At 54.8% G+C, this 26,737-nt stretch overlaps 13 protein-coding genes and 1 non-coding gene across 14 annotated transcripts; 6 read left to right on the top strand and 8 right to left on the bottom strand.

Moving 5' to 3' along the window:
- Window positions 1–1,212: 1,212 nt before the first annotated feature.
- Window positions 1,213–2,542, top strand: BO82DRAFT_357379 (putative oligosaccharyltransferase subunit ribophorin II). Its single transcript, XM_025636005.1, has 4 exons — window positions 1,213–1,478; window positions 1,552–1,750; window positions 1,808–2,092; window positions 2,150–2,542. The coding sequence occupies exons 1-4, from the start codon at window positions 1,330–1,332 to the stop codon at window positions 2,387–2,389; spliced, it is 873 nt and encodes a 290-aa protein (XP_025488663.1). The 5' UTR covers window positions 1,213–1,329; the 3' UTR covers window positions 2,390–2,542.
- Window positions 2,543–2,727: 185 nt separating this feature from the next.
- On the top strand, window positions 2,728–3,576 carry BO82DRAFT_342786 (uncharacterized protein; the record flags this gene model as incomplete). Its single annotated transcript, XM_025633596.1, has 2 exons — window positions 2,728–3,042; window positions 3,170–3,576. The coding sequence occupies exons 1-2, from the start codon at window positions 2,769–2,771 to the stop codon at window positions 3,574–3,576; spliced, it is 681 nt and encodes a 226-aa protein (XP_025488664.1). The 5' UTR covers window positions 2,728–2,768.
- A 682-nt stretch (window positions 3,577–4,258) lies between these two features.
- On the bottom strand, window positions 4,259–6,213 carry BO82DRAFT_291324 (glutamyl-tRNA(Gln) amidotransferase, subunit A; the record flags this gene model as incomplete). Its single annotated transcript, XM_025631724.1, has 2 exons — window positions 4,259–4,764; window positions 4,842–6,213. The coding sequence occupies 2 exons, from the start codon at window positions 6,211–6,213 to the stop codon at window positions 4,259–4,261; spliced, it is 1,878 nt and encodes a 625-aa protein (XP_025488665.1).
- Window positions 6,214–6,517: 304 nt separating this feature from the next.
- Window positions 6,518–8,444, bottom strand: BO82DRAFT_421867 (uncharacterized protein; the record flags this gene model as incomplete). The annotated part of the gene is made up of 2 exons (XM_025640182.1): window positions 6,518–7,895; window positions 7,969–8,444. The coding sequence occupies 2 exons, from the start codon at window positions 8,442–8,444 to the stop codon at window positions 6,794–6,796; spliced, it is 1,578 nt and encodes a 525-aa protein (XP_025488666.1). The 3' UTR covers window positions 6,518–6,793.
- A 637-nt stretch (window positions 8,445–9,081) lies between these two features.
- On the bottom strand, window positions 9,082–9,171 carry BO82DRAFT_t256. The gene has a single exon. It is a non-coding gene; the product is annotated as a tRNA-Asp (tRNA).
- A 1,339-nt stretch (window positions 9,172–10,510) lies between these two features.
- Window positions 10,511–12,132, bottom strand: BO82DRAFT_357381 (putative short chain dehydrogenase). Its single transcript, XM_025636006.1, has 3 exons — window positions 11,573–12,132; window positions 11,179–11,517; window positions 10,511–11,073 (listed from the first exon to the last, which is right to left on the bottom strand). The coding sequence occupies exons 1-3, from the start codon at window positions 11,792–11,794 to the stop codon at window positions 10,762–10,764; spliced, it is 873 nt and encodes a 290-aa protein (XP_025488667.1). The 5' UTR covers window positions 11,795–12,132; the 3' UTR covers window positions 10,511–10,761.
- A 1,604-nt stretch (window positions 12,133–13,736) lies between these two features.
- On the bottom strand, window positions 13,737–15,704 carry BO82DRAFT_405316 (phosphatidate phosphatase App1 family protein; the record flags this gene model as incomplete). The annotated part of the gene is made up of 3 exons (XM_025639480.1): window positions 13,737–14,345; window positions 14,394–15,467; window positions 15,696–15,704. 3 exons carry the CDS (start codon window positions 15,702–15,704, stop codon window positions 13,737–13,739), a joined length of 1,692 nt encoding a protein of 563 aa, XP_025488668.1.
- A 287-nt stretch (window positions 15,705–15,991) lies between these two features.
- On the top strand, window positions 15,992–17,021 carry BO82DRAFT_435078 (MFS general substrate transporter). Its single transcript, XM_025640999.1, has 2 exons — window positions 15,992–16,202; window positions 16,272–17,021. The coding sequence occupies exons 1-2, from the start codon at window positions 16,116–16,118 to the stop codon at window positions 16,767–16,769; spliced, it is 585 nt and encodes a 194-aa protein (XP_025488669.1). The 5' UTR covers window positions 15,992–16,115; the 3' UTR covers window positions 16,770–17,021.
- A 201-nt stretch (window positions 17,022–17,222) lies between these two features.
- BO82DRAFT_405318 (uncharacterized protein) lies at window positions 17,223–17,780 on the top strand (the record flags this gene model as incomplete). Its single annotated transcript, XM_025639481.1, has 2 exons — window positions 17,223–17,365; window positions 17,417–17,780. 2 exons carry the CDS (start codon window positions 17,223–17,225, stop codon window positions 17,778–17,780), a joined length of 507 nt encoding a protein of 168 aa, XP_025488670.1.
- Window positions 17,726–19,132, bottom strand: BO82DRAFT_421875 (uncharacterized protein; the record flags this gene model as incomplete). The annotated part of the gene is made up of 1 exon (XM_025640183.1): window positions 17,726–19,132. A coding segment is annotated over one exon (1,242 nt), but the record flags the coding sequence as incomplete, so codon positions are not given.
- An 892-nt stretch (window positions 19,133–20,024) lies between these two features.
- BO82DRAFT_421888 (branched-chain amino acid aminotransferase) lies at window positions 20,025–21,329 on the bottom strand (the record flags this gene model as incomplete). The annotated part of the gene is made up of 2 exons (XM_025640184.1): window positions 20,269–21,329; window positions 20,025–20,210 (listed from the first exon to the last, which is right to left on the bottom strand). Exons 1-2 carry the CDS (start codon window positions 21,235–21,237, stop codon window positions 20,025–20,027), a joined length of 1,155 nt encoding a protein of 384 aa, XP_025488672.1. The 5' UTR covers window positions 21,238–21,329.
- Window positions 21,330–21,792: 463 nt separating this feature from the next.
- On the bottom strand, window positions 21,793–23,142 carry BO82DRAFT_421893 (acyl-CoA desaturase; the record flags this gene model as incomplete). Its single annotated transcript, XM_025640185.1, has 3 exons — window positions 22,845–23,142; window positions 22,075–22,780; window positions 21,793–22,033 (listed from the first exon to the last, which is right to left on the bottom strand). Exons 1-3 carry the CDS (start codon window positions 23,068–23,070, stop codon window positions 21,793–21,795), a joined length of 1,173 nt encoding a protein of 390 aa, XP_025488673.1. The 5' UTR covers window positions 23,071–23,142.
- A 1,245-nt stretch (window positions 23,143–24,387) lies between these two features.
- BO82DRAFT_357384 (uncharacterized protein) lies at window positions 24,388–25,396 on the top strand. Its single transcript, XM_025636007.1, has 2 exons — window positions 24,388–24,795; window positions 24,860–25,396. Exons 1-2 carry the CDS (start codon window positions 24,469–24,471, stop codon window positions 25,226–25,228), a joined length of 696 nt encoding a protein of 231 aa, XP_025488674.1. The 5' UTR covers window positions 24,388–24,468; the 3' UTR covers window positions 25,229–25,396.
- Window positions 25,397–25,431: 35 nt separating this feature from the next.
- BO82DRAFT_342806 (uncharacterized protein) lies at window positions 25,432–26,735 on the top strand. The gene is made up of 2 exons (XM_025633597.1): window positions 25,432–25,512; window positions 25,577–26,735. Exon 2 carries the CDS (start codon window positions 25,732–25,734, stop codon window positions 26,587–26,589), a length of 858 nt encoding a protein of 285 aa, XP_025488675.1. The 5' UTR covers window positions 25,432–25,512; window positions 25,577–25,731; the 3' UTR covers window positions 26,590–26,735.
- The last annotated feature ends 2 nt before the right edge of the window (window positions 26,736–26,737 follow it).

The raw sequence follows: 26,737 nt of genomic DNA on the forward strand, positions 1-26,737 counted from the left end.
AGACAATGCGGCGGGGGAACCGAGTTCCCTGGCCAGTGAAGCCCTACCCACCACTGTTGTGTTATTAGCATCGCATTCACTGAATAAAACTACCCCCCCACCCCCCGCCTTCAAAGTCACATGTTCGTCTTAGAAATGTTCTGGAGTGAATGAACTGTTGACTAGCCAAAAAAACTGGACGCTCTATATTCTTACTTTTTGACGATGTCTGGATCACCAACTTTTCCACCCCTTTTGTGACTTGTGTTCAGGTATCGTGCCCCAGTTCAGCCCTAGTATCGCAGCACCACTGTCCCTAGTTCGGAGTGTAACGGAGCTAGCTGACAGGCAATGAGTTCTGATTGCTTGGTCGTGGGTGGTTGTCGCTACAGACGGTGGAAGCTCGCAGTGAAGGCGACGGTCGGACTGGGCTTGGACTTCGCCTGCAAGGTTGGGCGGTGGTTGTCAGTGAAATGCGAAAACCAGACAGCAGGACCGAGGATTTGCGGTACAACCGGCGAAGAATTACCTACCTAGCAGGAAGCGGCCACCTCCTGGGAAAAGCTGACTGACACGCACCAACCAAAACGACAACACCGCAGGCAGAGAGAGATCCCCCCTACTTATCGTGTATACACTTTCAGCATGCACAAAGTGATTTTCGCTCAGAGTCGGGCGGTTTGCGATCGAGGAACCCGCGTGACCCCGATCGGTTGGGGCGGAGAGGCGAGGGAAACCCCGGGACGTTCCAAGGCGAACTGCAAGCGCAGGGAGGTTCGTCGCGGAACTAAAGGGGAGGGGTCAAAGACATGGCGCACAGGGTCAGAAGCGATTTTCCAGTCGATCGGAAGTCTTGCTACTTTGCAAACCAGTAACAGGACAGTCGAGAAGGGTGTGGGGGATGGAGGAAGCGGAGAGGAAGAGTTATGTTTGGCAAAGGCAAGGCAGGGCAAGGCAAAGCAAGCAGAGCAAGCAAGCAAGCAAGCAAGCAAAGCCAGGGCCGAAACCTCCCATCGAGACGGCCGGGAAATTAGGGCTTGCGCAAAGGCAGGCGGGCGGTGAAGAAGCCGCTGGTCACTGGACCGTTGCTTGCCCCAATGCACGCGCGCGGGCGCTTATCTTAGCGCCGAATCTGGCCGCCGGGCTTGCGTGTCGGTCGGTCGGCCTTTTTCTGCCTTTCTGGCCAAGTAAGACTGATTGATTCCCCCGTAGTTCACTTATCATCTGGTCTCTCCGCCGACCGACCGCATCAACTCCTCCACAGCACCAGCTTCGTTTCCTGCGGTTTACTTTCGGTCGTTGCGTTTCCCACCTCTTTCCCTCCAATTCCCTCCTCAATCACACATCACCATGCAGCTGTGGCACTCTCTCCTTCAGCTGTCCGTGCTGGCCTCTACCGCCCTGCCGACCGCTGTCGCTGCTTCCGCGTGGGGATTTACTGATGCCACCGTGTCAGTTCACACCAAAGGCGCTGGCGTCGGCGCGGGAATCAAGGAAGCGTATGTACAATGATCGCCAAGGTGAAACCTACAGCAAAGGTTCACAATGCTAATCTTCTGGCGCCATTGACAGAATTCCCGACAACAAAGCTCTCTCCAAGCCGGTCTCCCTCGGATCTGCCGACACCTTGAAGGTGACTTTGACAGCCCAGGAAGGCCGCACGGCCAAACGCGCGCACCAGGTTTTCCTCTTCCTCCAGGACCCCGAGACCGGACTGGATATCTCCTACCCCTTCAGCGTGAAGGATAATGGCAAATCCAGAATTGAGCTGGTCAGTGCTTTCCAAGTGGCTCTGGACGGGACGCAACAAAGCTGACGTGCATGCTAGACCCAGAAGGACCTGCCCGTTCAATTCCTTTCCGTTTCCGAACCCCTCGATGCGCGAGTCCTGATCGGATCCTTCGGCGAGGCCGACGCCTACAACGGAGCTGCGTTCAAGCTGACGGTGGCCCGGAACCCCGATGAGCCTGTGCCCACCGTCGAGTCGTCGCGCTACGGAAAACTCCCGGAGATCCACCACATCTTCAAGACCGATGCTCAGAGTCCTCCATTGGTCATCACCTTGGTCTTCCTCGCTCTCGTGCTTGCTTCCCTTCCGGTTCTGGGCGGAGTGGTAAGTCGTCCTTCTCTGTTGCCGCCTCGATGGAGGGCTAACTTCCCTCTGATACAGTGGCTGGTCCTCGGCGTCAACTTGAACCATCTCCCTACCGCCTTCAAGTCGGCTCCCCTTCCTCACGCTGTCTTCCTCGGCTCGCTCTTCGCCATCCAGGGCATCTTCTTCTTGTACTATACCTCCTGGAACCTCTTCCAGATCCTTCCTGCTGTCGCGGTGGCTGGTACCGTCGCATTCGTCAGCGGCAGCCGTGCTCTCGGTGAGGTCCAGGGCAGACGGCTTGCCGGTCTGCGTTAAATCGCTCAGTGTTGCCGGTCGAGAGTCTGGGGGTGGCATTGTCAGTTGTTGGGGTGTATCCGAGGTCATCTAGCTCGTTGTCGATGACTACTTGCTGTATCAGTGTAGAAGAAACTGTACATTCTAGCTATCAAAATTCCTGCAGGACGAGCGAGACCAACCTCATAGTCGCTAGCAGTACCCCGTATTTTACGGAGTAATTTACATATGAAAACATCGGGAATGGCTGACGTCACCCGCGCGGCTAGTATTTACCCCGATCGGGTTAGCCTGCCAGATCGGATCCTCTGCAGAAGAGAGGCAACGGCGGTTGATCCGCCGCAGTCTTCACAAGCTGAGGCTAACACTGCAACAAACATCACACTTACTTCCCCACACCATGGGTTCATCAGCATCAAAACCCGTGAAGTCCGCAGCGGCGGCAGCTTCACGGCGTCAATATCCCAAACAACCCACCACTACCACCACCACCAGACCTCCCACCTCCACACCCGCATCAGCACCGCGCGCGCCACAACCACAACCACAACCACAACCTAGACTCAACGAGCAGCCGAAGCGCAGTCCACGCCCCAGCGCGCAACCCAGCTCCCCGAGACCTGCAACCTACCATCCGAAAAACCAAGAACAAGCGTCCCTGGAGAAATCAAGCGGTACGCGCCCCCTTCCCTTCCCTTGCCTTCCCTTGCCTGTTCTTGCCTTCCCTTCATCATACATCTTCAACCCACCTTCCCGCACCCCCCTTCCCCAGAAGTTGCCAAGCTTACATTTTCGAAAAAGCAATCGACATCGACGGCCGCGACCCCGACTTCGCCGCCTCCCTCCGCAGCATCGGCCCCGTGACTCCGAACCCAACCTTCTCTCCCTCGAGCACCTTCAACCCCGCGCAGCGGTCCTTCGGGGGACCAGGCGCCCCGACGGCCGCCTTCGCACCCGCCCCGAACCCAGCCCTGCTGACCGTTACGGCGCGGCAACGGATCACCAAGGCGGCGGAGGAAGAGGTCGACAACCTGGGACGGCCGGACTTTGTCGGACGAGAGTATCTGGATGCGTTGACGATCCGGCAGGTGTTGGCCATGCGGGATCGCCAGGGTCTGCCGGCGCGGGAGATCGAGCGGGTGTTGCGGTTGAAGAGGGGGGTGGTGGAGCGGTTGGGGGTAAAGGGGGTTGTGGGGGATCTTGGTTGAGGTGGATTGTGGGTGGATGGGTTCGATTGCTGTCTTGTCTGACGGTTGCGATTTGCCTCTGAGGTGCCTTTTCTTTAACAAGGACTGTGCTTGATGGGGCTACGGCGGAGGTGTAATGGGTTGGGGGTTTGAACTGTAAAATAGCAATATAATGCTTGTCTGCCATTTTGGAGGGGAGGTATGCATCACCATGGCTCTGTTCGCCGGGTGTGCGAAAAGCAGTGACAGCGTCAATTGTACAATACTTTTTCATGGGAAGTCACTGCGGTGGAGGGGGGTTGGGAAATGTCATGCACCGTGATTCTGAAGGGCGGCAAGACCAAAGTCACCTGCCGACTGAGACATCGAGACATCACTACCTGTTCTCCCCGTCAACCTCAACTTCCACCGCAACCTCGTTCATTGCCTGACTCACTTTCCACTCATCAAACAAGACACTAAACATTTGTCGACTACTCTTACAGCGTGAACAGCAAAAGTCTAAGTCGTCAACATCAGCCCCAGGTATCAAATCTATTATCTATAAACATCTACTTCCATCGAGCCATCTTTTATCCTCACCCCCTTCGTCCATCTTCTTTCCACGCCACCCACTCGCAACATCATGTATACCAGAAATATTTACAAGAAAGATGGCACATTTCCCAAAAAGAAACAAGCTTCACCCACCCCCTCAGACAAACTAAAGCAAAACCTCCCCACCCGCCATCGTCCCCCCCGTCAACGGCCGGCTGATAATCCCCGCCTCCAGCAGATCCTGCGCCAGCCGCACGATCAACCCATCACAGCCCTTGGCCGCGATCACATCCACGGTGACGGGGAACTTCTCGTCGTGGTTTGTGATGCTGCTGTACGCGGCAACCTCGCCCACGGGGAGGACAAAGTCCGGCACCTCGGCCATGTTGGAGATGCGACTGCTGGCCCAGCCCAGCGGGGCGCCGGGCAGAGAGCGGTAGAGGTTGCGCGCGGCGCCCGTCTCGGGCCCCGCCGAGCCCACGTACACCATCAGCGAGGAGGAGCATTGCTCCGGGTCGGCCACGCGCCCCAGGTAGTTCGACGCCATCCAGTCCATGAAGATCGTTTTGTTGGTGATGGCCTCGTCGAGGGCGGAGGCCAGGTATGCTTCGGACCAGTTCCACCGCGAGACGGGGACGGGGTCGACGAAGGGGAGGCGGCCGTCGTGTTTTGCTGGGGGTGCAGTTAGTGGTGGGTTGTCGGTGACAATGGAGTTGGCTTTGGTGGTAAGTTGGGGGTGGGGTGCTTACCTGCATAGTCGGCATAGAAGGGATCCCGGACCAGCGAGATCTGCTGCTTGCTGATCAACATGGCGTAGGTGAGGTTCAGCAGCGTCGGGAGGGTGACGTCGGAGGGGGCCTCGGCTGGTGGGTTGGCCGTCCAGTCCGCGGTCAGGTTCAAGGGCGTGGTGGTTGTGTTGAGGAAGGCGGCCAGCTTCTGCTGGAAGTCCAGCAGCATCGCGTCGCTGGCCGAGTCGTTGGTCGTCGGGAAGCTCAGTGTGTACAGTGTGCTGGGGTACTTGACGGCCTTGCCGCTGAAGGAGGTATAGTTGGTGCTGTACAGCGCCTGATTGGCCTGGTCCCAGAGGTACGGGTCGCGCGTGAGGAAGCCCGCCGTGTCGAGCACGGGGGATAGGGACATGACGTTGTCGAGCGCCACGAGGCCGTGCGACGGCCGTGAGCCAAAGATTCCCTGGACTTCGGCGGGTCCGCGGATGGAGCCGCCCGTGTCGCTGCCCAAGGCCAGATCCAGCCAGTCGTACGAGGCGATCGAGGCCCCGGCCCCGGATGAAGAGGACGACGGGTCCTGGTAGCCGTCCCCGCGCGGGTTGAAGGGCGCATGGAAGTCCACCCAGTCCGCCGTGGCGGTCTCTCCGTTGGCGAATTGCGAGGGCTTCTGCAGGCCGACGATGATTCCTCCGGCCTCGATGATCCGCGACACGGCCGTGCCAGTGACGTTGTTCTCGCCGTACAGATTGTACCAGGCCCGGTTGCCGTTGCTCTGTCGGACGCCTGCGAGGCTATAGATGTCCTTGATGCCTACCCGGACGCCGGCCAGTGGTTTGTCTTCGGTGGGCGTATAGTAGAGCCGAGACGGCACGCCCACTGTTACTGAGGCGACGCCAGCGACCTGGGCCGACAGAGCCTGGAATGTGCCGTCGGGCTTCTGCAGAAGGGGCTGGTTGAAAGCTCCGGCAAAGTCACTGTATAGCCGGTACACGGGGTACAGCTTGCCGGTGGTCTGCTCGATGAAGTACGGACCGGAGGGAACCGATCTGGATTCGAGGGGTACCACAACACTCGTTTGGCCTTCTTTGAGCGAGGTGATGTTGGCGTGTCGGCTACTGCGGACAAACACAGCGTCAAGAAATGCGTCCGTGAACACGTCGTCTTTCGTGGACCATGTGGAAAAGAGCGAAGATAGCGAGGACAATTCCCCCGTGTCCTCTTGCACGACAGTCACCGGTGCGAACCCATTGACGCTTGGGACGTGGGACAACAAAGAAGATGGAATGGTCACATTTCCGGCGGCGTATGGGGAGATGAAGTAATCTATGTCTTGAAGCGTGACGGACATGCCGGTGGATACCAACCGCGCTGCTACAGAGCCGATCAATCCCATCAGGCATGGCGCAGACAGGCCCAATGCAGACCGCGGGAAACGAGCCATTGAGGAAAGGAAAATCCGGTTCAACCGGTCGAATACAAAAGAAGAAGAAGGTATGTTCAGCTGGCTACTCATGATTAAGGTCTCAGCTCCCTATTTATAAGGTTCTTCCCTCCATCGCAGAAGTTTACTGCGCCAAGTCAATAGAACGCAGCCGAGGATGGAGAGTGTCTATGCCCGGCTGCATTTACCCCACCGAAATCGGAGTCGGTTTTCGCACCTCCACTCTGCTGAGCCGACCATCGACCTCATTGGCGACGCATTGGGGGATGCGATAAGTGTTTGGGTCCAATACGCAGACTGCCAGGCACGTTGCAAGCAGGAACATCTCAATCTTATCAGTTGATGTCTTGCGATGCGGATAAGATGATAAGATGAAGCTTGATGATTGGGCGGGCGGTCGGGTGCAACCGAACTGCGCCCTTCGGTTAGGAACAGAAGAGTATGGGGTGGAGCAGCCATCGGCCCGATATCTGCAGTGCAGCCACTGTTTATCAGCACAGAGAGGGCTACATACACCTTTACACACGAATACTTACTCATCCTCTGACCATTCCTCTTCCTCCCACTCCCACAACGGAGCCGACTCATCGTCGGGATCATCAACGTCCTCGGCGTGTGGAATCAACTCGTCAATGCCCTTGATCTCTCGCAGCTTGGAGCTTTCGCTCTCTTTCAAGGACAGTAAGCCGTCTATGTGCTCGTCGTGGTCCTTGCGATGACCTCTCTCATAGCCCCGGATAAGTAGATACTCCAGATTGGGCGGCAGGTGATCGGCCAGCTTGAAGTCTGACGGCTCGGTCAGATTGACCCCTTTAGCCATGTATAGCAGAGTCTTGAGTCCCAGGCTCACATGGGTCAGGGAGGTGAAGTCTCGCAACGAGCCCTTCTGCTCCCACAGCTCGTCCGGCGGCGCGCCCGTCCAGCTATGATGCGCCTCTGACCGTCCGCCGTATGTATCAAAATCCGGCTCCGTGTCCTCGTCGTCATCGTTCCAGAATTCACTTATGTTGGCCTCGAAATCTACATCAAGAACTTCCAAAGTCTCCCTGTGCAAGAGGAGCGTCTGGAGAAAAGTCTTGGGGTTCTGCATCGAGCTGCTTCCGTCCGAGGAGGCCCGACCTCCCAGAGAAAACTGGAGCTCCCTGAGACTTTTGCACGCACAGATCACCGAAGCGAGATACATGGTATCGACAGCTGAATGGTTGATGCGGATGCGGCTGATGTTGGACGAATTCGGCTCCAGCCCGGGCTTGCCATTCTCGTCCTCGCACAGGACGTCGGTGCTGACTGTCTCGATGGCCGGAAGCCGGTCGACGAGGGCGAACAACCCGAGGAAGTCCATGCTCGTGTAGAAGCGCTCGTCATCCATCCACCCGCGGCCCGCGTTGATGAAGTAGACGCGGCGCAGCTGGCGCAGAAACGGCGTCGCGTCGCCCTCGCCGTTCGCCCGGCGCAGGACGTAGTCCAGCGGAAACGCCACGCGGTCCTGGTTCGCGAACCGCCCTTCCGTGTGATAGAACCCGGTGTAATTGAAGAAGGGCTGCACGAGCACCATGGACTCCAGGTTCGGGGCCACCGAGACGAGCAGCGCCGCCACCGCCTGAACCGCAAAGATCCCGTGCATACCTCGATACCTAAACCGCCCCATCATCAGCCCAACCTTATCCTTATCCTTGCTTGCGGAGCAGACGACACCAAAACACTCACGTATAATTCCAGTCCCCCTTATTCCGCTGCTCGGACGACTGCATCAGCATGTTCATGACCTGCGCCGCCAATTTTGTTTTCTTGTCATCTGCGTCTGCATTGTTCTCATCCACCCCGATCGCCCGCCGCACCGCCGCCTGCAACAACCCCATCACCCCGGCCTCGTCGCGGAGCTCCGCCTCCCGATCCCCGAGATTCTCCTCGTACGGCACGTGCGCCTCCACCACCCCCTGGTACTCGAGGTGGCGCACGTACCGGCCCAGACTCGGCCGGCGGATGATCGCCAGCAAGAGATTGAACGCGCGGTCGAGGTTCTTGCCCGGCTGGACGCGGATGCGCCGGAAGCGCTTGCGGGTGGGGAGGTCGCAGAGGTGGTAGAGGGTGCGGCAGGTCAGGGCGAGAGCGAGGCAGTCGTGGTGCAGGTAGGAGAGGATGTGCAGGTGGAGGTCGGGGGGGAGGTGGAGGAGGGAGGGCATTTTGGCCTGCTGATGAGTTGTATGGGATGGTAAGAGTTGGTGCAGGGCGTGGAATATCAAGAGAGTACTACGTATGGAGAGATGCGGGCTATATATACGTAGATGTTGTTTGCGATACGTAGTTGGTCTAGAGTCTACGTCCGATACCAGGCAGCGCAGTGTTGCCTGGTTCGGTTGGGGGTTTTTGTCTTTGCCAAGATGCGGCAAGTCCGGGAAGAAAGATAGCAGAAGTGGAGAAAGTTGGGTGGGTTCTGGACCTCCAGGGGGGGATTGGGATTGGTGGGTTCCTGACATGCAGAGCATTGGGTTCGATTCCACACAGTTGAGCTGCGTTAGACCCTGGGTCGTGAACTAATTGTCAAGATGTAACCCAAACATTGGAAGTTCGAAGTGGTGAGTATCACATAATGTTTGGCAAGGTCCGTAGTATACAAGCGGAGCAGCCAGAGGCCATCCCTGCTGCAGCAGCTTCAACCCAGCACAGAGATCATCGCATGCAGATGCAGGAGATGCCCCCTTCTGCACATTCGAGACTGTCCCGGATTAAAGAGGCAGCAAGACACTACCCTCAAATGCCCGGCAGCAAAAAGTCAAAGCACTGACTGCCACCGGAGGTGGGGGTTACGCAAAAAGAAATCTCCCCGACTGGGAGTCGAACCCAGGTCTCCCGCGCTTGTTCTCGGTTGAGATTGACAAGCGGAAATCATGACCGTTAGACCATCGAGGATTGATGATGTCATGTGTTACACCTCTTGTGTTGAGTCATAACGTGGCAATTCTACGTAGTACTGAATCATTGGATATGATCACCCTTGTAAGGTGGCGCCTTTACAATTCCTGCCTCAGGCAGTCAAATACTCAATTAGGACCAATGGGTCCGCAGTTAGGCCTATTCATTCCATGAATAGGGACTGCGGGTAATGTTGGCCGAATGGCGATTGTTTTTGAATGAATCCCATTGTTCCTCTCTTACAACCCTTCAGCTGGGTTTGGAAGGTATCCACACATCTGGCTCTTCCTGATATGGTATTTCCCGTCTGTATTTTAGAGGTGTAGAATCCAGGAGTCGGCACTAGTGCTTTTGCGCATCTGCTATTCTGCCAGAGGACTCGTGGATGATTTGACAAAGTTACTCGGATGCGAAGCTAGAGGCTACATGACTGCTGGTGATTCGCAGGACTGTACATTCTACCTGCCAATACCCCGTAGATCTACGAATGCGTTGTCCATGCAGATGAAGCCCGCAGGGGATCTACGAGCAAACACGCAAGTACCCTTCAGATCTATAGATACCAGCCACGTAAGGCCTGTACATTACTACACAGGAGACCATACGATTGAACCCACTATACCTGAATCACCAATCCCACTCCAGTCCACCCCCGCAGAACGGATCTACGCCAAACATTCGATCCGGCGGATACTGCATTCGTATATACCACGAGAACTGGAGTTTATTTGGGGGGGGTTGTTCACATCTAGCAAACACTACTACCTGCGCATATACAGTACGTATAACATACTGGATGGAGACCAGCTTACACTGTACATACTTAGAGTACACAGAGATGATTTAGGTGATGTCTCCAGGCCTTCAATGACACGTGGCTGATGTCATCCTCATTAACTGGATGTTTTAGCAAAACCAGAACCGAAACCGAAACCGAAACCTTGGAGGAGGAAACCCACGGTTCATGCGGAGGTGAGGGCGGGGGGCAAAACTGATGATCGCGTGGGCATTGGGTAAAGATGTGTAGGCCGAGTGCCAATGCGGGTGCGGGGCACAGAGTTTATTTCCCTTGATTGAAGGGGGGGTTCCGGGGTCCGATTGCGCTCTTCTCTACTTGGCCGTTTTCCTACATACTAAGGTAGGGAGTACCGCTGATTATTGCCTGGAACGAGAAGGCCAGATTGGGTACTGCTAAGGAACTTGAAATCTGGCAGGAGATGTGCCAAAGAACAAGGTGGGTGGGTCATGTGCATCCAGATTCCAGGCTGACATGCCAGATCGGACGCTAAGTGGGAAAGTGGGTGGTTTATGGAGAATCCCCAGATCAAACTGATCAGCCTTCATTAGATTATGGTCAAAACACTGTGTACATTTGTGGTCGTGCCCAATACATCCCCAATTATCTAAAGTGAATTACCCAGACACCAGCACCGCTAAACAGGAAAATGAGAAATCCATCGTCGCTCCCTCGTAGATGTTGTACGTCATGCCCATATTGTAAACAGGAATCCCAGTCAATCAACGCTTCGCTTTCCACAGATGAACGCCGTGCGACTCCGCAACAAGAAGCACAGAAAATCCAGGCATCTACCACGCGGCGTGCCCGCCGTCGATGCGTAGATCGCTGCCCGTCATGAAGCTGCTGGCGTCGCTGAGGAGGAAGACCGCCGCGCCCCGGTATTCGTTGGGCGTGGACAGTCGTCCCAGCATGTTGTGCTTCGGCCACTCCTCACGCCGCTCGGGAAACTGCACGAACAGCTGCTCCACCATCGCCGTCACGATATACCCCGGGGAAATCGTGTTGACCCGGATGTTGTACTGGCCCCACTCCATGGCGAGGTTACGACCCAGCTGGATCACAGCAGCCTTGCTGGCATTGTACGCGGGGCAGATGAGGCCCTTCAGACCAGTCAGCGGGACACGTACGTGATGTCAAGATAACAAGGGGGGTGGCGCGGTATCCCCGACAAAAAAGCGGGGAAGTCACGTAGCATAGACACATACCCGATTGGCGATTGTCCCACTCATACTGGCAATCAGTGCAATGCTGCCGCCGTTGCCAAAGCGAATCATCTGCTTTGCGACGGCCTGCGCCGTCATGAACACGCCGGTCACGTTCACCTCGAACATGCGGTTCGAGTCCGCGGCCGTGTACTCCAACGCCGAGGTTTCCTGCTGGATCCCCGCGGCGGCGACTAGGCCATCCATCCGACCCTCCGTGTTGGCGATGGCCTCGATGGCAGTGTTCAGCAGCTCCGTGTCGCGCACGTCAATGCGACGGTAGTGTAGCTCGGTTCCCAGTTCCGCTTGCGCGCGTTTCTGGATGATGGCGAATTCAGGGGACTAGACGACCTTACGTTAGAAAAAGTCCCCGGGTTATTCTTCAAGGGCAACTCACTGGTTCCTCGAGACGGTCAAGCGCATACACCTTAGCCCCAGCTTCGAGCAGAGCTTCGGCCTGCGTCAACCCCAGACCGCGGGCCGCTCCAGAGACACAGACCACCTTCCCAGCCAGGCTGAACTCGGGCATCCGCGACGTGGAGCCGAGAGCGGGGCCAGTATGTGCTGGGACGGGGACCGGAGCGGGAGCAACGTCGGTGGTCTCAAGGGACAGGGACATGGTGGACTGTACTTGAACTGTCTGGGCTGAAGAGGAGAGGTAGAATAGAGTAGTAAGTAGTTCGCTGAAAGCTGAAAGCTGGCTCACGCAACGCAGACGACAAGGTTGATGGTTTGGGGACTTGAAGGCGATGGACGCAGAAGCTTCTTTAAATAATTCACACTGAGTCCAAGGGTTGCCTCAATAGGAAAGCAGGACAGGACCGGCCCTGTAGTAGTCCTGGCAATGGGGCAGAGGGAAGTCATGAGGACAAAGCAGAATCCGGAGAAAGAGAAACGGGCAGCGAGGGGAGGAAGAGCGGTGGTCCGCGGTCCAGACCCAGGAGGGAAGCATGGCAGCCATTTTCGATCTGTGAGAGGAAGGAAGAACAGCAGACAGGGCTGACGAGTCAGCTGTTGTGGTGTTGGATCATGATGAAGTAACGATATTGGTACAATATCACGAGAATCGTACCAGTAACCCAGTCAGTTACAGGGCAGAGCGGTGCAGCGCAGTGGATAACTCGGGTTACCGGATCAGGAAATCCGGGAAGGAGGCAAGGCCGGGCTCGATACGGAAAGGAAGCAAATCTTCAAGGTCGGGTCGAGAACCACCCTGGGGTTGGTCACGGGGTTCTTTCTCCAGATCCCTTCCACCCCATTATTACTTTCTTTCACCCCTGGCGAGGTTAGTTACTGGGGGGGGGGGTCCACATTCCACGGCATCCATGCCCTTATCGACATACACATGACGCCCTGGAGTGTACCTGGAGCCTGGATTGTTCGGCTGCAGCGGACTGTAGTTCCTGTACTCGGAGCCAGGATTAGGGCCCACGCCCAATGGCCGTTCGGCGTTCCTGGACTAATTGATATTGAACACCATCCACCAAGGGGTCTGTCTACTGTACCATCCAACCCAGAACATTGAGACTAATTCCTCATCCTTGTCCACCAAGTGTACCGTTTGGACTCAACCACCAAAACCAGAAGGGTAGGTAGGATAGATAGATCCGAATCGGCCAGCCGAAGGAGGGGGGGAGCGGAAAGCCAACCATGGGGCGTGCGCAGGTGACCCAGCCCGGAGACCCCGCTTTCCCCAGACTATTTAACAGAACGCATAACGCGGCGGGGAGGAGGAGGAGGAGGAGGAGGAGGAGGGAAGGGGTTGAAAATGGATTGTGGTGTGTTTCTGTGTCTGTTCTGCTTTCAACTCATCATCCAAAAGAGATGAGCTCTCATACCTGTGACTTGCGACTCCGTAGTACACATCTCTCTCTTTCCCATCTGGGGAACCCGGGCCAGCAGAACCCCGTTGGGAATTTCGGAACCTTCGGACCTAATTTTGATTCATCAATTGCAGCTAACGATAGCAGCCCTCATCTTCGGGCCCCGTAGCTTCATGCCCCGAAACTGTCAACCCCAGCACCGTACTCTGTACTGTACATACGTCCCTGATCCCGTGAGCATAACAAATTCTCCATGTTGGAGTTTGCAGAATCCTTTCCAGGTTCTAGACAGCCGCCGAGAATAGCAACGGGTGGTCCGTGCCCGGCCGCCGGCGAAACGTACGAACCCCTGGCCAGATGGACGTGTGACCAGGGAAGAAATTACTCAACTACTCCGTATAAGGTGCAGGGAGAAGCGGAATCTCACCCTTCATCCTCGGGCGTTCTTCGGTGGCTCCTGTACCCTCCCTATCGCGCAATGCGATAAGGTGACGTGTTTCTTATCATGACTGCCAACGCACAACAGCATTGTCAATGCAGGTGTGCTATCTGGTGCTGTAATAGAAACGGAATGGACAGCAGGAACTGACTCGGAACCCCGCCTGCAGAATACGGCATACTCTTCTTCCAGAGGAACCTGAGTCAAAGAAAGACATAACAGTGAAATCTATCTCAATTCACTATATGAGATGTATGAGATGGACAGGACATTATGACATGATTCGTATCGACATGACTCTACAAGAACATGAACGTGGCCGTGAACATCGCCGCGACCAAGGCCATCAGGCTCTGCGCACCAGCAGCTCCTTTCGTCGAGAGTCCGCTAGCTGCATTCTCCTCGGTGCCGTTCGCGGACCCATTGACCGAGGTGGGGTCATCCCCAAGCCCAAAGGGCAGTCCCTGGTAGCTGAAGGTCAAGTTCTGGGCAATGGACTGGTTGTAACATTGGCCGTTCGCGACATCCAGGTTGGTGAGGTCGTTCGGATGCAGGAAGAACATGTACTGCGATTGATTCAGGTTCTTGAACCCGGACGTGTCGTACGGGAACCTGTCGCCCGCGTCGGTGGCCGAGGTGTTGCGGAGCCAGATACACTGGACTTGTCCGGGGAAATCGGTCACCATCTCGGGGTAGTCACGCATGACATCACTGTTGCTGGTATCCGCAATCAGGATGAACTTGCGCTCGGGGAAGGTTTCGAAGACCTTCTTCAACAAGAACTTGCGGATCGACAGGGTGGCCGAGACGTCGCTGAAGTTGAGGGGACGGGTGTCGAACGAGCCGCCGGGGTAGTGGGTGTAGATGAACTGCATGTAGTTTCTGGTCACTTGCTCGGGCGTGGTAGTCTGCGACAATTAGTATCCAAGACATGCAGATAGCCCAAAAAAGCTTACAAGGTAGTGGAAATGCATGTTCGGGATGTTGATGGACCAGTTACGGTACAGGTCAGGCATGTTCTCCCACGGCGTGAAGGGGCGAGCGAACGAGTTGAGCAAGCCTTGTTCCGGTTCATAAATCTTGGTGACCCGGAGGATGTCATCAATGTCAGACACGATGGTGAGACCCTTAGGTGGCACCAAGTAGGCGGTACTGTTTCCAATCGATGCGCCCTTCACGTAAGTGTTGAGTCTCTGGATTGCCGAGGTTTCATTCCCCGCGGTCAGGCCGTTGCTGTCAATCGGCACGAAGACATCGAAATCACCTTCGACCGTGGTGTTGTAAGGAAGAGTCAGGTCTTGTGTACCGCCGGTGGTGTTGGTTGCGCCGCCGCCACCGGGCTCTCCGCTGGCTCCCTGACTCGGTGCCGGCTCGAGGTGGATGGTGTTCACGGCAACGTGCGGCTGCTGAACCACCAGAATCTCGCCCGTCAGATTGCGTGCCTGCGCCTGCTGGGACTCCGGCAGATCCTCGATACTTGTGTTCCCAAGAAAGACATTGGCAAGCTTGTTCAGGTCGGAGACGGAGGTGTTAGGCTGCTTGTAAACGTTTCCGTGGAAGCGGACGTTCCAGCCGGAGCTGGTCCAATTGGCGTAGGGGTCGATGTTCAAGACATTGGTGGGAAGTGCTGCCAATTGAGCACTGTTTAGGCCGAGGGAGCTCACGACAGCATCTCCCGTGGGGAACCCCTGGAAGAAGTTGGGCACCCCCGATGCGACCCACGAGGGGAGGTCCGACCCAAGCCCTGAGAGGACGCTGTTGATATCCGAATCAACATCACTCAGGATATTCCGACGCGCGACTGGGACGACTGGAGAGGGGTTGTACTCGACGGGCGAAGGGGTGATGACCGGGTCTGGCGGGGCGGCAGCGGCATTGTTGTCGTAGTTGGTGCTGGGGAAAGCAGTTGGAGCGGGAATAGCGGAGGCAATTGAGAGAAGAGAGGCCTGCACAAGGGCCTGACGCGCAATGATCGACACCCTCATCGTTCCAAGGACCCAGTGGTCGTTCAGCCGGAAATTCTGAGAGACCTGCGATGGAGGGCTGGAAAGAGAAAAATCATTGAGGGGCGACAAGCTGGAGAATTAAAGGCGATCAACTTCCTCTGTCGATGGATGGGGAAAGAGTGGCAGGTGACGTCACAGTATCGGGGATCGGAAGCTCCACCGCCACCGACCTATTCATTGGGTGGCTTGGCTCCACGCAGGTCCCTTTCAATGCAGGGTCCCTGGATTTTTTCCAGCTGTTGCTTTGCTCACTGGCGTCATTTTCTTTTACATTCAGGTTGTTGGCACTCAATGTGAAAATACACCAGATGGTGCGCTGACACGTCTGTGCACGTGTCACTGCCACTACGTCATAGGATTCTTACTAGTACTGTCTGGTTCCATAGCTTCAGGTCAATTCAATCTGCCTGTCACACACACTGAACCAAGGAGATCAAGATATACTACATCAAAATTCTAAATTGGATTCCTCTGAAGTACCCTGTACCCATGTACCATAAAAGGTCCAAGGGTTTGAAGCAATCTTCCCACCGGAACCATTAATGTACATCAGTTTATTTATGTCATTTAGAATTTCGAGCATATCAAACAGTCCTTACTTAGGGATGAGTAGTACACACGGAAAGCAACTGAAGCATCATCGCAGCCCGTTGCAGACTGTCAGACGCCGGGATGGTCTCGCAAGTGATTGAGACTGCAGAGGCCGAACTAGCATCAGGGCAAGTGTCGCCTCTAAGGAAGGCCGTGGGCTTCAGTGAAGTAATATTCTGCGAACACCCTCAGTATCCAACCTCATGCGCGTCCTGACAGATACATCCGGCTACACAGCTCCGAAAGAAACAGATTGTCCTAGCAGGCACCATCTTCGCCTTCAATGGATCTTTGGGTGCTTCGCTGCCCTCGGGAGCCTCGCCGGCAATAGCGCAGGCATTTCAAGTATCTGAGAACGATGCCCGCCTCGTGGTCTCGAATTCGCTGTACCTCGCCGGCTTCGTGGTCGGCCCATTGTCCTTCGGACCCCTGAGCGAATACTTCGGGCGCCGGCCCGTCCTCATCGCCACCTATCTAGTTTTCACACTGTTTACCCTGGCGTGTGCACTATCGCCGACGTTTGAATCCCTGCTAGCCTTCCGGTTTCTCTGCGGGCTCAACGCATCGGTCCCCAACGCCGTTCTCAGCGGGCTGTACAGCGACATCTATGATGATCCGGAGCGACGCGGCCGCGCCATGGCCAATTTCATGTCGTGGCGATGGCTGGCCCGATGGCGGGGCCTTTGGTCTCCGGGTTCACGGGTTTGCTCTCGTGGCGTTGGGTATTCTGGGTAGCGCTGATGGCTGCCGGGGCTGGTGTTCCAGTCATCATATTGCTGCCAGAGACATACCTCCCCGTGATTCTTGGGAACAACGCGATGACGAATGCTCTCAAGGGGCGACAGCCTACAACCTCACGGAGCACAGGCCTTTTCTGCCAGGAAGATCTTCAGTCGGCCGTTTCGCATGCTTGTGAGAAAGCCCATCGTTGCCTTCACATTCCTGTACCTTGCTGTCGTGTACGTGATACTGTTCTTGTTCTTCCAGGCTTACCCTGTGGTCTTCCGAGGTAAATTGAGTCCCTGATCCTGTTCCTGTGATTCATTTCACCCAACAATGGCAGGGCTGTACCGTCTTTCGACCAGTGATAATGGTTTGGCATTTATTCCCAGTATGTAAATCGCTTGACCCTTCCGCGTGCGGCACTTTGAATACTTAATGACTTGGCTTTCTTTCTTTGTTCCGCCGATGGTGATTTTTGGCTCCCTCCTCGGCCTATGCCTTGTGCTTGTCTACTCCTCGTTTCACAGCAAAGCCATCGCAGCAAACAAATCCTGGGCCATGGTCGAAGAATACCGTCGTCTGCCACTTGCATGCGTCGGGGCCGTTTCGTATGTGCGTGGACCTCAACCAATCAACTTGTCTTCGACTGACCAACGCAGAATTGTAATCGCGCTTTTCTGGCTCGGCTGGAGTTCGTATCGCAAAATCCACCCAGCTCTACCCATGATGGCTGGGATCTTCTTTGGTTTCGGCTATTTTCTGGTCTTCGCCGCCATGCTGAACTACCTGACGGATGCTTATAAGGAAGCCTCGGCATCCGCGCAGGCGGCCGCGAGTGCGACTAGGGCTATAATGGCGGTGGTTCTGCCTTTCGCCGCGACCCCAATGTACACTCACTTGGGCATCCAATGGGCCAGCTCACTTCTGGGGTTTTTGGCTTTTGCTCTGGCAGGGATACCATTTGCCTTTAATCAATACGGGTCGCGGCTGAGGCAGAGCAGTGGTCTTGCGGTGGGAGAGTAATTTGATAGACCATAGTTCTCAGAATCATTGACGCGAGCAGCCGAAGGATGTTTCGTACCGTTCAACTGCCGATAACTGTGGTAAAATTACCGGATCCAAGGAAAATATCCCTATGCATGCAGGGTCCCATCGTTGCCCTGCTCTCGGCGAAATTTAGCCAGCCATTCTGGAACATCAGCCAATGTTTGGTCCCATTGGTCTTCATAACCAAACATCATACGCCTCGCTTCTGACTGGAACATCTGGTCCGTCGGGACCACCCCGTTGCTCATCATCTCTCGTGCATAATGACTCAGGTGGCGAGTTAGCACTTCAGTGTAGCAATCCAACTGAGGCTCGGGGGCTGGTGGCAACTCCGGCTGCGGAGCTTCCGAGTCCGGAGGCGTCTTAGGCTCGCCCAGTGCATTTCGAAAGCTGGCCCGGGAGAGCATCTGAGAGAGATGATCATTGACAGCACCGTTTGTGGCAGAGGAGGGAACAAAGGTCCGGGACTCAAAGTCGAGCAGATACGGAGGCACGCTGTGTCTCAATTGTGCGGCGATGTCCGGCGGGAACTCATGGTCGCCTTTCCACTGGGCCATGGTACAGCCCTGGCGGAAATGCATGGTTAAATGATCAGCTCGATCGTCCCAGCTGGTCATCCGACTATCGCAGAATCCACAACGTGACGAGAAGTTCGTGGCCACATTCTTCCAACCGTCGGTCAGTGGCATGGTTTCCAGGCGGTGGACAAGGCGCAGATGCTGGAACAGGTGGTCTTTCCGCCGGAAGGTCCGCGTTTGTTGCTGACAGGCTCCATGATTGTGCTGCTCGAGGTGGGTGGGGGTTGGATCCAGCTGATTGCAATAGGCACAGTGGGTGCGGCCTGTGGATGGCAGGTTGACAGAGCCCCCAAACGGCGCACACGACCAGTTCTCCAGGTCCAGATGAAGGGACTTCTCGTGGCGCACCCAGTCATATTTGCTCTTGAACTTATCGCAACAGAACGTGCAGCAAAATATGCGAGGGTTGTTGGCCGAACTCCTCTTCTTTCTGCCTATGCTCCCCTGTTTCTTTTGGATCCCAGCAGTTGGCCTATCAGAGCCGGACTGGCTGCCATGGGATCGAACAGATATGTGAGATCGGTTGAAGCGATAGGAGGACGCACTGGTGACACTATCGCCACTTATCGTCGAAGCTGCTCGGGAAGCTGCACGGCAAGGCGTTCGAAACCGATCATCCAGGTGCGGACCCAGCGCAGGCCCTCGGCTCGCGCCTGAATCCGTCGGCACATTCTCGAGAGCATTTTGAATGGCTGATAAGCTGGCCGCTTCTGCTTCAGGTGGAGAATTCTTCCAGCGTTCTAGAGGATCGGCTGGGCCTGAAACAGGTGGTACGAAGGTTGCAGCTGCTCATCGATCAATCTCCTGGATGCGATATCTGCTCCTTCGACGAGGAAGCCCTCGCTGAGATCTCGTTGAGTATCTTGGAGCGGAGGGGCTTGAAGTGGTTTCCCTGGTTCCAACATTGGCAAGTAGAGATGGCCTTATAGACGATTGTGAACTGTCATAATTCAGCTGATTTTTTTTGGCTCGATTGTATCATAGGGGGCTGTAGGAATGCGTAGTCCCCCAGGCCGGCATAGTCGATATCTCCTGCAGTGAAGTCGTCATGATTGTTCATGGGTGTGGCATCAACCGATTTCTCATGCGCTGGTAGGCTCTCACTCTCAAGTGGGAAAATGCTGGTATTGGCGTCCGTTTCAACAAACGGCCACCAGGAATCTGGTGAGTCAAGCCCCGTTAACATGTATGAAATGTCAAAGCGGTCAGTGGAATCGAGTGCAGTATCAACTTGAGGTAGCTGGGTATCATCTCCAGTTGCGAGATTTGAGCACGAAAGATCGTAGCAGGTCGAGTCTCGGCTTCTGAAAGCAGCCATCTCATTACTGACGCAGGCTTGGACATCGCTCAATGGGTGTTTCGAAGTGGGGTTTTAGATGGATTTAGAGGGGCGAGTGGCGGCAAAGAAAAAGCATTTGGTGGGTTGGGCCAAGCGGATGATTCATTGCGAGTGGATGATCACGAGACTTGAAGTATACGGTAACTTCTCTTCTCTACTATGTGATTTGTTCACTCAGGTCGTTATACACGTACATCTGATCAATATCTAGCAGTGATCTAGAGGATCCTAAGGATATTTTTGTATTGTCTATTACCTACCTAATATCAGAACCACCCGGGCTCTAGTATGCATAACTCGCGACTATGCATTGTTCTCCCGCCTCTCAGCCACGACTCTTGCCCATTCATGCTCTACTCGCCCATACATCATATCCCCCAACCATCCCTTGAGCTTGCCCGTAATGTCACCCGGTGTTCCATCCGGTCCAGTTGGGATGTGAATGTCTTGTTGACGGTGGTGAACCAACGAGATAGGAGTAATGAACCACTAACGAAATCAGCAGAATTTTCGATACACAGGAATAAACACAACGCAAAAGACTCACCGCTGTACCAGCAGCAAACGACTCCAGGAGACGGTTCTCCGCCGCCGCCGCCAAAAGATCTCCGATGGTGAACTTCCGCTCCGAGACCTCCACCTCGCCCTTCAGCCGCTCTCTCACCAACTCCAAACAACTGCGGCGGGTGACCCCATCTAGGATCAGCCGATCATCCAACGGGGCCGTGACAAGTTCCTTCTTCCCATCCTCCGGACGCTTCCAAACCACAAAGAAGTTGCTCCCGCCGGCCTCCGTGCAGGATCCGTCCGGCCCATACAGCCACAGGATCTGATGGTATCCCTGCCGGAAGGCCTCCTGGGTCGCCAGCACGGCTGGCCCATAGTTGGCGCCCACTTTCGCGTATCCGAATCCGCCGACCCAGGAGCGCACCGTGTCGTCCGGGTTGGTGAGCAGGCGTTTGCCCCCGGCCGGCGAGTCAAGGCGAGCCATGTAGCCGACGATGATGTAGAGGAGGGCCTCCGTCGGCCGCGCGACGCCGAGCTGCGCGTCCGTCCCGATGATGGTCGGGCGCACGTACAGAAAGGAGCCCGCGCGATTGCGGGGAAGCCATCTGGCCCCGTCGACGGAGAGCAATGTGTAGATGAGCTTCTCGAGCTCGTCCGGGTCGAACTCGGGGAGGGAGATGCGCTGGGCGGACATTAGCAGCCGGCGGGTGTTGCGGTCGGTGCGGAACATTCGCAGTTTTCCGTCGTGGCCGCGGTAGGCCTTGAGGCCCTCGAAGCATTCGTACGCGTAGTGCAGGCACGAGGCGCTGGGTTCAAGGCTCAGAGGACCGTAGGGCTTGAGTTCCGGCGCAGACCAGCCGTGCTCGGCGTTCCAGGACGCGGTAATCATGTGATCGGTGCATATTGTCTGGCGCACGCTGCTCAGGGTTTGGGTGTCTGGTACCTCGCGTGGAGTTGCTGTGAGTGTATAGGTCAGTCGAGAGGCGTCGAGCGGCTGTGAGAAACCCATGGTGATGATGGTGATGGGGAGAGTTCAAGCGGTGATTCGCAACGCACTGGCGTGCTCTGTTACTCAATCCTCTTTCAATGCATATATATACATACTGGTCGTAGCTTTATTCAGTTTCAAGGTCCGTTATCGGTGTGTCTTGAGTAGGGCGTGTCTGCACGCCCTGGGGGTGACATTGAGCGGCGCGCCCTGTGGGTCATCGGTGGCACGCCCTACACTACCGATCGCCATAGGTACCGTGTTTCGTGGCTCGTGGCTTGGATAAAATCATTTGGTACTGTCTAAGGTATTTATGGAATTTTAGGTTCAGAATAACTCAGTCTTAACTTGATCCTGTACTCGAGGGTACACCGGCCACAATAGGCGAACAGGTACCGACCACAAAAGCATTTAGAGCAAGTCCCTCAGACGCATTCGATTGGGGAGGATGTTCCTGAGCCCAGCTGGGTGAACGTTGTAAGAGAAAAATTCTCCGGGCATTGAAAGGCTCTCAAGTCTCCTGGAGCTATTGCGCTCACCTGGCTTGTTCCCACTATGCTATTTGCTTGTTAATCATTATGCTTCACGAATGACGGCTACTCTCAAGGCAGCAAGCTTCATATGCGCCATTTTAGAATGCAGGTGCACTCCTCCCATGAACATCTCAGAGGCATCTTTTCCGATGGCATCCTTGAGTAACATACTGCCTCCAGGGTGCTCTGGTATAAAGCTCGATACATCATGGACCACTCCATCAATAGCAATCAGTGCGCGCCTGCCGTCTCTCGCTTGCACTAAGTAGTCCTTCCATGAGACTCTTGGCAAGTCCTCCAAAGAAACCCCCTGTCCATGTGCGACTTCTGGTTCTTTTGCGTCTGTCGCAGACGGCACTTGTCAACATCATGTGTAGAGAAACGTTTCAGGTCGTAAGCAAGACCCATCTGCTCCCACAGCCAGATCACCCACTTAGTTGGATCCCACTGCCACCGGCCCGCTCCGTTGCGGTAGTCCGTAGGAAACTCATGGTGGTAATTGTGGTATCCCTCCCCAAGTGTAATGATAGCCGTGACCAGGTGATCGCGGGGAGAGTTTCTATCATTAAATGGTTGCTCCCCCATCCAGTGGGCTAGCGAGTTCACGCAGAATGTAGCCTGTTGAACTGCAAACATTCGGATGATACCGGCATTGACAAAGCCGCCTTTCCAATCGCCCCAGCCGAGGCCACAGACTGCGGCTGGGAAAAAGAACACCATGGCCAGCAAGATGCCGCCATAGTAGCGACGTTGCCACCGGACCACAAAGTCATCGTTGATATCAGACATGTCTATTCCGTGGTAGATCCTGGCATCCCTCCTGAGCAGGATCCATCCCATGTGGGAATATAGAAGTCCTTTGTGGGCAGAGTATGGATCCTTGGCTGTGTCGGTGTATCGGTGATGCGTACGGTGACTGCGCACCCACCATTCTATCGGGCCCTGGCCGGCACTGCCTCCTGAAATAGCGAGGAAAACTTTCAGTGGTGTGGTAGCACGGTAGGATGCATGGGCCCAGAGTCGATGATAACCTAGCATGTTTCACGCAGTGTCAGTAATGGTGATTCCAGCCATAATGTGGAATGTGTTACCTACCCGCAGTAATGCTAAATCCCGAAATATGGCCGAATACTACCGCAAAAATGAATGTCTTCGGGTGCAGAGGCGTCTTCCAGAACTGGTACAAGCCGTAGAGAGGAACGATCATTGTAAAGGTGATTCCCCACCAATCCAAATGCTTGTACCAGCTTCGTCTAGTCATCGGCTCTCTAGTGAGATTTCTCTTTTGATCATCATCGGGGACTGTGTTGATTTCCTCCATACTTCCCACTGCAGTAATTGCGACAGATGACAAATTCAGAGTTGATGGTCGTCGAGGATAAGGAAGAATGGCATTCGATCATGTTCATAGAGCTCTCACTCATCGTCATCAAATTGGCTGAAGGCCTTCAATAAAAACAATCTGTCAGCTCCGAGAATTGATGACTGCCCAAAACCACCAGCCTATGTTGACCTGATGTGACCACGGCCGCTGGAGTTATTTCACGGACCTTGCTCATGTACCGCCTCGACACAGCAAATGAGAGTCCTCGTTTGATATGGAAAGCAACGCCTATCAACATCGAACGTTCCGATTCGCTAGTATAGCGAGCCATATTGACGATCGTTGGTTCGTCGATCAAGTAGGGTAGGACGAAATCGGTGTGTGTCCCGATGGACTTCTCTGGGATTTATACCTGTGTCCCTGAACCTGTGTCCTTAAGGTAGCCAATGGTAGCCCCAGAACAAACCCAGGGAGCTCTTCAACCAGCTTTGATGGTCAAGTTTGAGTCGAACTCTAGCAGTGTTGGTCTTCGAGAGGGCATACCACCTACCACATTGAAAATATCATCTTTTAGGCGCAATGCCGGGTCTGGCGAGTATGGGCTTTTCATATGCAAGCTTTCACCGTAAAGGGGCCAAAATGAAGGAAATCAATTTGTATATAGTATAGTGTAGGCCTAGAACTGTGACTCTGCTCCCAGAGCACTGTGGTGAAGAATGAGCAGTCACCTGAAGTCTTGCCAAGGCATGAGATGAACATTCGGTCGAAAGTCCAGGGTCAGCTTCCGGCTCGGGCGGACTCCAACTCCCAACAAACAATCCCTGATTCCTATCAGAACGTGATTGAGGTCTTGCCTTGATGGTGCCCAACAGCAATTCATAAGCACTACAGGTATCTTGTCTCTTTTAGCACAGAGGGTTGGTTTCAATACAGAGTGAGCGATCATCAACAAGCTCCGACTAGGTGCATGCGGCCTGCGCATCAAGGGGCTCTTGATATCACTAAGACTACCACGCTCGCTCTTTGATCTGTGTTGCTATCGTTCATTTGTCTGCTGTCATGCTGGCGCAACAGGCTATTCGATTTACCCTACCACCCTCCACCCTATTTAAGTATCCTGACGCTCTTCCAGGCTCGGGCCATTCCCTTCCTTTTCCCGAATCAGCACTCTGCTTCGGAAATTACCAGCTTTCTCCATCCTTATACACAGTCTCGACAGACTTGCGGTTTGCAACCACGATAAGCATATTGTACATTTTGCTTGTGATATGTTTCAACAAGATCAATGCCAGAGAACGGAAACCGTGGGCAATCAGTCGCACAAAAGTCTTTCCCAACATAGTGATACTACACAATCTAATTCTAACAGCTTTCTCGGCCTGGACATTCGCCGCTATGCTGAACACACTCTTTTCCGCATGGCCGGACAAGCAAGACGAATTGTACATGAGCCGGGCGGCGGACATTGTATGCCATGGGGGTCAGTTTCCAGGGTACGAACCATATGCGTCGAGGTTGAAGTTGATCTCCTGGCTGTTCTATTTGTCGAAGCTATATGAGCCACTTGACACCGTGATCATTCTTGCCAAAGGTCGCCAGGCTTCGACTTTGCACATATACCACCATGCTGGCGTCATTTTCTGGGGTTGTGTGGGAGTGCGATTTATCGCTTCAGCCACGATAATCGCCATCCTATTCAACTCGGCTGTGCACACCGTGATGGTCAGTACGGTCACGTCGAATAATCATAATACCCTGCCACATATGCTAATATGGCGACGGAAAGTATACATATTACAGCATGACTGCGTTGCGCGTCCCCGTTCTCCTCTCGACCAAAGCTTCATTGACGCTGCTCCAAATCATGCAGTTCTTCGTCGGTAGCTTATTAGGCTTGTCGTCCGTCCTTGTTGAATATGATGTTCCCTTTTCTGGTTCACATCTTGAGCGACGTGATCAACCGCAGAACACCCCTTACATTATAACACCGCGGGGCCCAAAAGAACCGCAGTCTCGGGACTTGAAGACACGAAGATGCATCAGAGATAGTACTGAGGCTTATGCGGTGTGCCTTGGATGTGGGTTTGTTCTGTTCCTGATGCTATTGTTCTTGAAGTTCTACGTGCAGTCATACCTTCAGCACTGGCGACCCTGAAGAGCGCAATGCTATGAGACTTGGAGAGGTTATGTGATACAACTCAGTCGTGCAGTAGGGCGGAATAAGAAAAGTCCGGCTCGAGTGTTAAGCATTGTTGTATTGTTTTGGCGCTACCCCGAGACATCATGAATTTTGAGATTAGCCGAGCAGGACAAATGATCCTACCAATTGTCTTTGTTGCTCTTTGTGTATGTTATGGACTTGAACAGTCAGAATCTCAGTACTTCTTGCTGTAGGAGGGCCATTATTTCGTCAGCTCAAGTCTCAGCCCCCACTGTATTGTATGATTTCCTTCGCTGCCTGCTCACGAGGCTGAGTCGGGGTCCCGAACAGTGCTAACCTTTTAAGCCTCACTTGAGGGTCATTCTTCAAAATGACTCTGCCCCTTACGCCCTGACTTTCCAAGAATTTCTTCGATTGACTCTATATAATCTAGGCCCATACATCCAGCTCACTCCGGAAAAAAAAAACCACCAAAGATCTTCTGCGCTGAACTCGTTATGGCTTGGCGAACAAAGGCGGAATTCCTCCCCGCACAACCCCCGGCCAACGCTCAATGCCATCGCATCGACTTTACCCAATCCGACCCACCGCTGCCCGAATACAAGGACCTCTGCGCTGCAGTCATTGACAATGCATTCACCAAGGAGGAATGCGACGAGCTTCTTCGTCTAGCCGAGGCCAGCACCGTCCCGTCAACGAAGGCCGGGGACCGGACCGCCGCCCGCGAACCCACCTGGGAGCGCGCCATGATCAACCTGGGGAACGGCAAACAGGCGCTCGCGGTGGACACACGCAACTGCGGGCGGATTATCTACGACTCGCCTGAACTGGCGGACAAGCTGCTGGCCCGGCTACGGCCCTTCTTGCAGGAGCTGGGGGGCATCGAGGTGATCGACCACCAGCCCCGGGTGACAGGCCTGGCCGGTCGCAACGCCGTCTACCGACTCACCCGCCTCAACGAGCGACTGCGCTTCCTGAAATACGAAGGGGGGGAATACTTCCGACCGCACTGGGATGGCCGCTACCGGACGCCGGACGGGCGCGAGACCTCGTACTACACGGTCCACCTCTATCTGAATGGGGATGGGGAGCAGGATCGCGCGGAGCTGATGCGGGAGATGAAGCGGGTGGAGAGAGGCGAGGGTGTTGTGAATCTGAATACGAAGGGGCCTCTGCTGGGCGGTGCGACCTCCTTTCTGCCTCGGTTTGAGGAGAAGGAGCGCCATCTGCGCATCTTTCCTCGGACGGGGTCGGTGCTGGTGTTTCAGCAGAATGATTTGCTGCATGGTGGGGATCCGGTGATACGCGGGGTCAAGTATACGATGAGGACGGATATCATGTATCGACGGGATTGATTGAGGGGGAAAGATGGAGATGGAACTGTTAGTGGGACGCGTGATGGATGGGTAGCCCACCTGGCTTTCGAGGGCCTGGGGGGAAAGGTTAATGAATTATGATGATCTCATATTAGATATGCTTGCGAGTAATGCAGAACATGGCTTT

The sequence above is a fragment of the Aspergillus uvarum genome, assembly GCF_003184745.1.
Source record: "Aspergillus uvarum CBS 121591 unplaced genomic scaffold BO82scaffold_56, whole genome shotgun sequence".
NCBI classification, from domain to species: domain Eukaryota; kingdom Fungi; phylum Ascomycota; class Eurotiomycetes; order Eurotiales; family Aspergillaceae; genus Aspergillus; species Aspergillus uvarum.

Coding starts and splice junctions, on each gene's coding strand:
- BO82DRAFT_357379 (XM_025636005.1), top strand. CDS start 1,330: ATGCAGCTGTGGCACTCTCTCCTTCAGCTGTCCGTGCTGGCCTCTACC. Junction 1,751..1,807: donor GCAAATCCAGAATTGAGCTG/GTCAGTGCTTTC, acceptor CGTGCATGCTAG/ACCCAGAAGGACCTGCCCGT. Junction 2,093..2,149: donor TTCCGGTTCTGGGCGGAGTG/GTAAGTCGTCCT, acceptor CCTCTGATACAG/TGGCTGGTCCTCGGCGTCAA.
- BO82DRAFT_357381 (XM_025636006.1), bottom strand. CDS start 11,794: ATGTCCCTGTCCCTTGAGACCACCGACGTTGCTCCCGCTCCGGTCCCC. Junction 11,518..11,572: donor TTGACCGTCTCGAGGAACCA/GTGAGTTGCCCT, acceptor AAGGTCGTCTAG/TCCCCTGAATTCGCCATCAT. Junction 11,074..11,178: donor GTGGGACAATCGCCAATCGG/GTATGTGTCTAT, acceptor ACTGGTCTGAAG/GGCCTCATCTGCCCCGCGTA.
- BO82DRAFT_435078 (XM_025640999.1), top strand. CDS start 16,116: ATGGTCTCGCAAGTGATTGAGACTGCAGAGGCCGAACTAGCATCAGGG. Junction 16,203..16,271: donor AGGCCGTGGGCTTCAGTGAA/GTAATATTCTGC, acceptor CCGGCTACACAG/CTCCGAAAGAAACAGATTGT.
- BO82DRAFT_357384 (XM_025636007.1), top strand. CDS start 24,469: ATGCTGAACACACTCTTTTCCGCATGGCCGGACAAGCAAGACGAATTG. Junction 24,796..24,859: donor CGGCTGTGCACACCGTGATG/GTCAGTACGGTC, acceptor GGCGACGGAAAG/TATACATATTACAGCATGAC.
- BO82DRAFT_342806 (XM_025633597.1), top strand. CDS start 25,732: ATGGCTTGGCGAACAAAGGCGGAATTCCTCCCCGCACAACCCCCGGCC.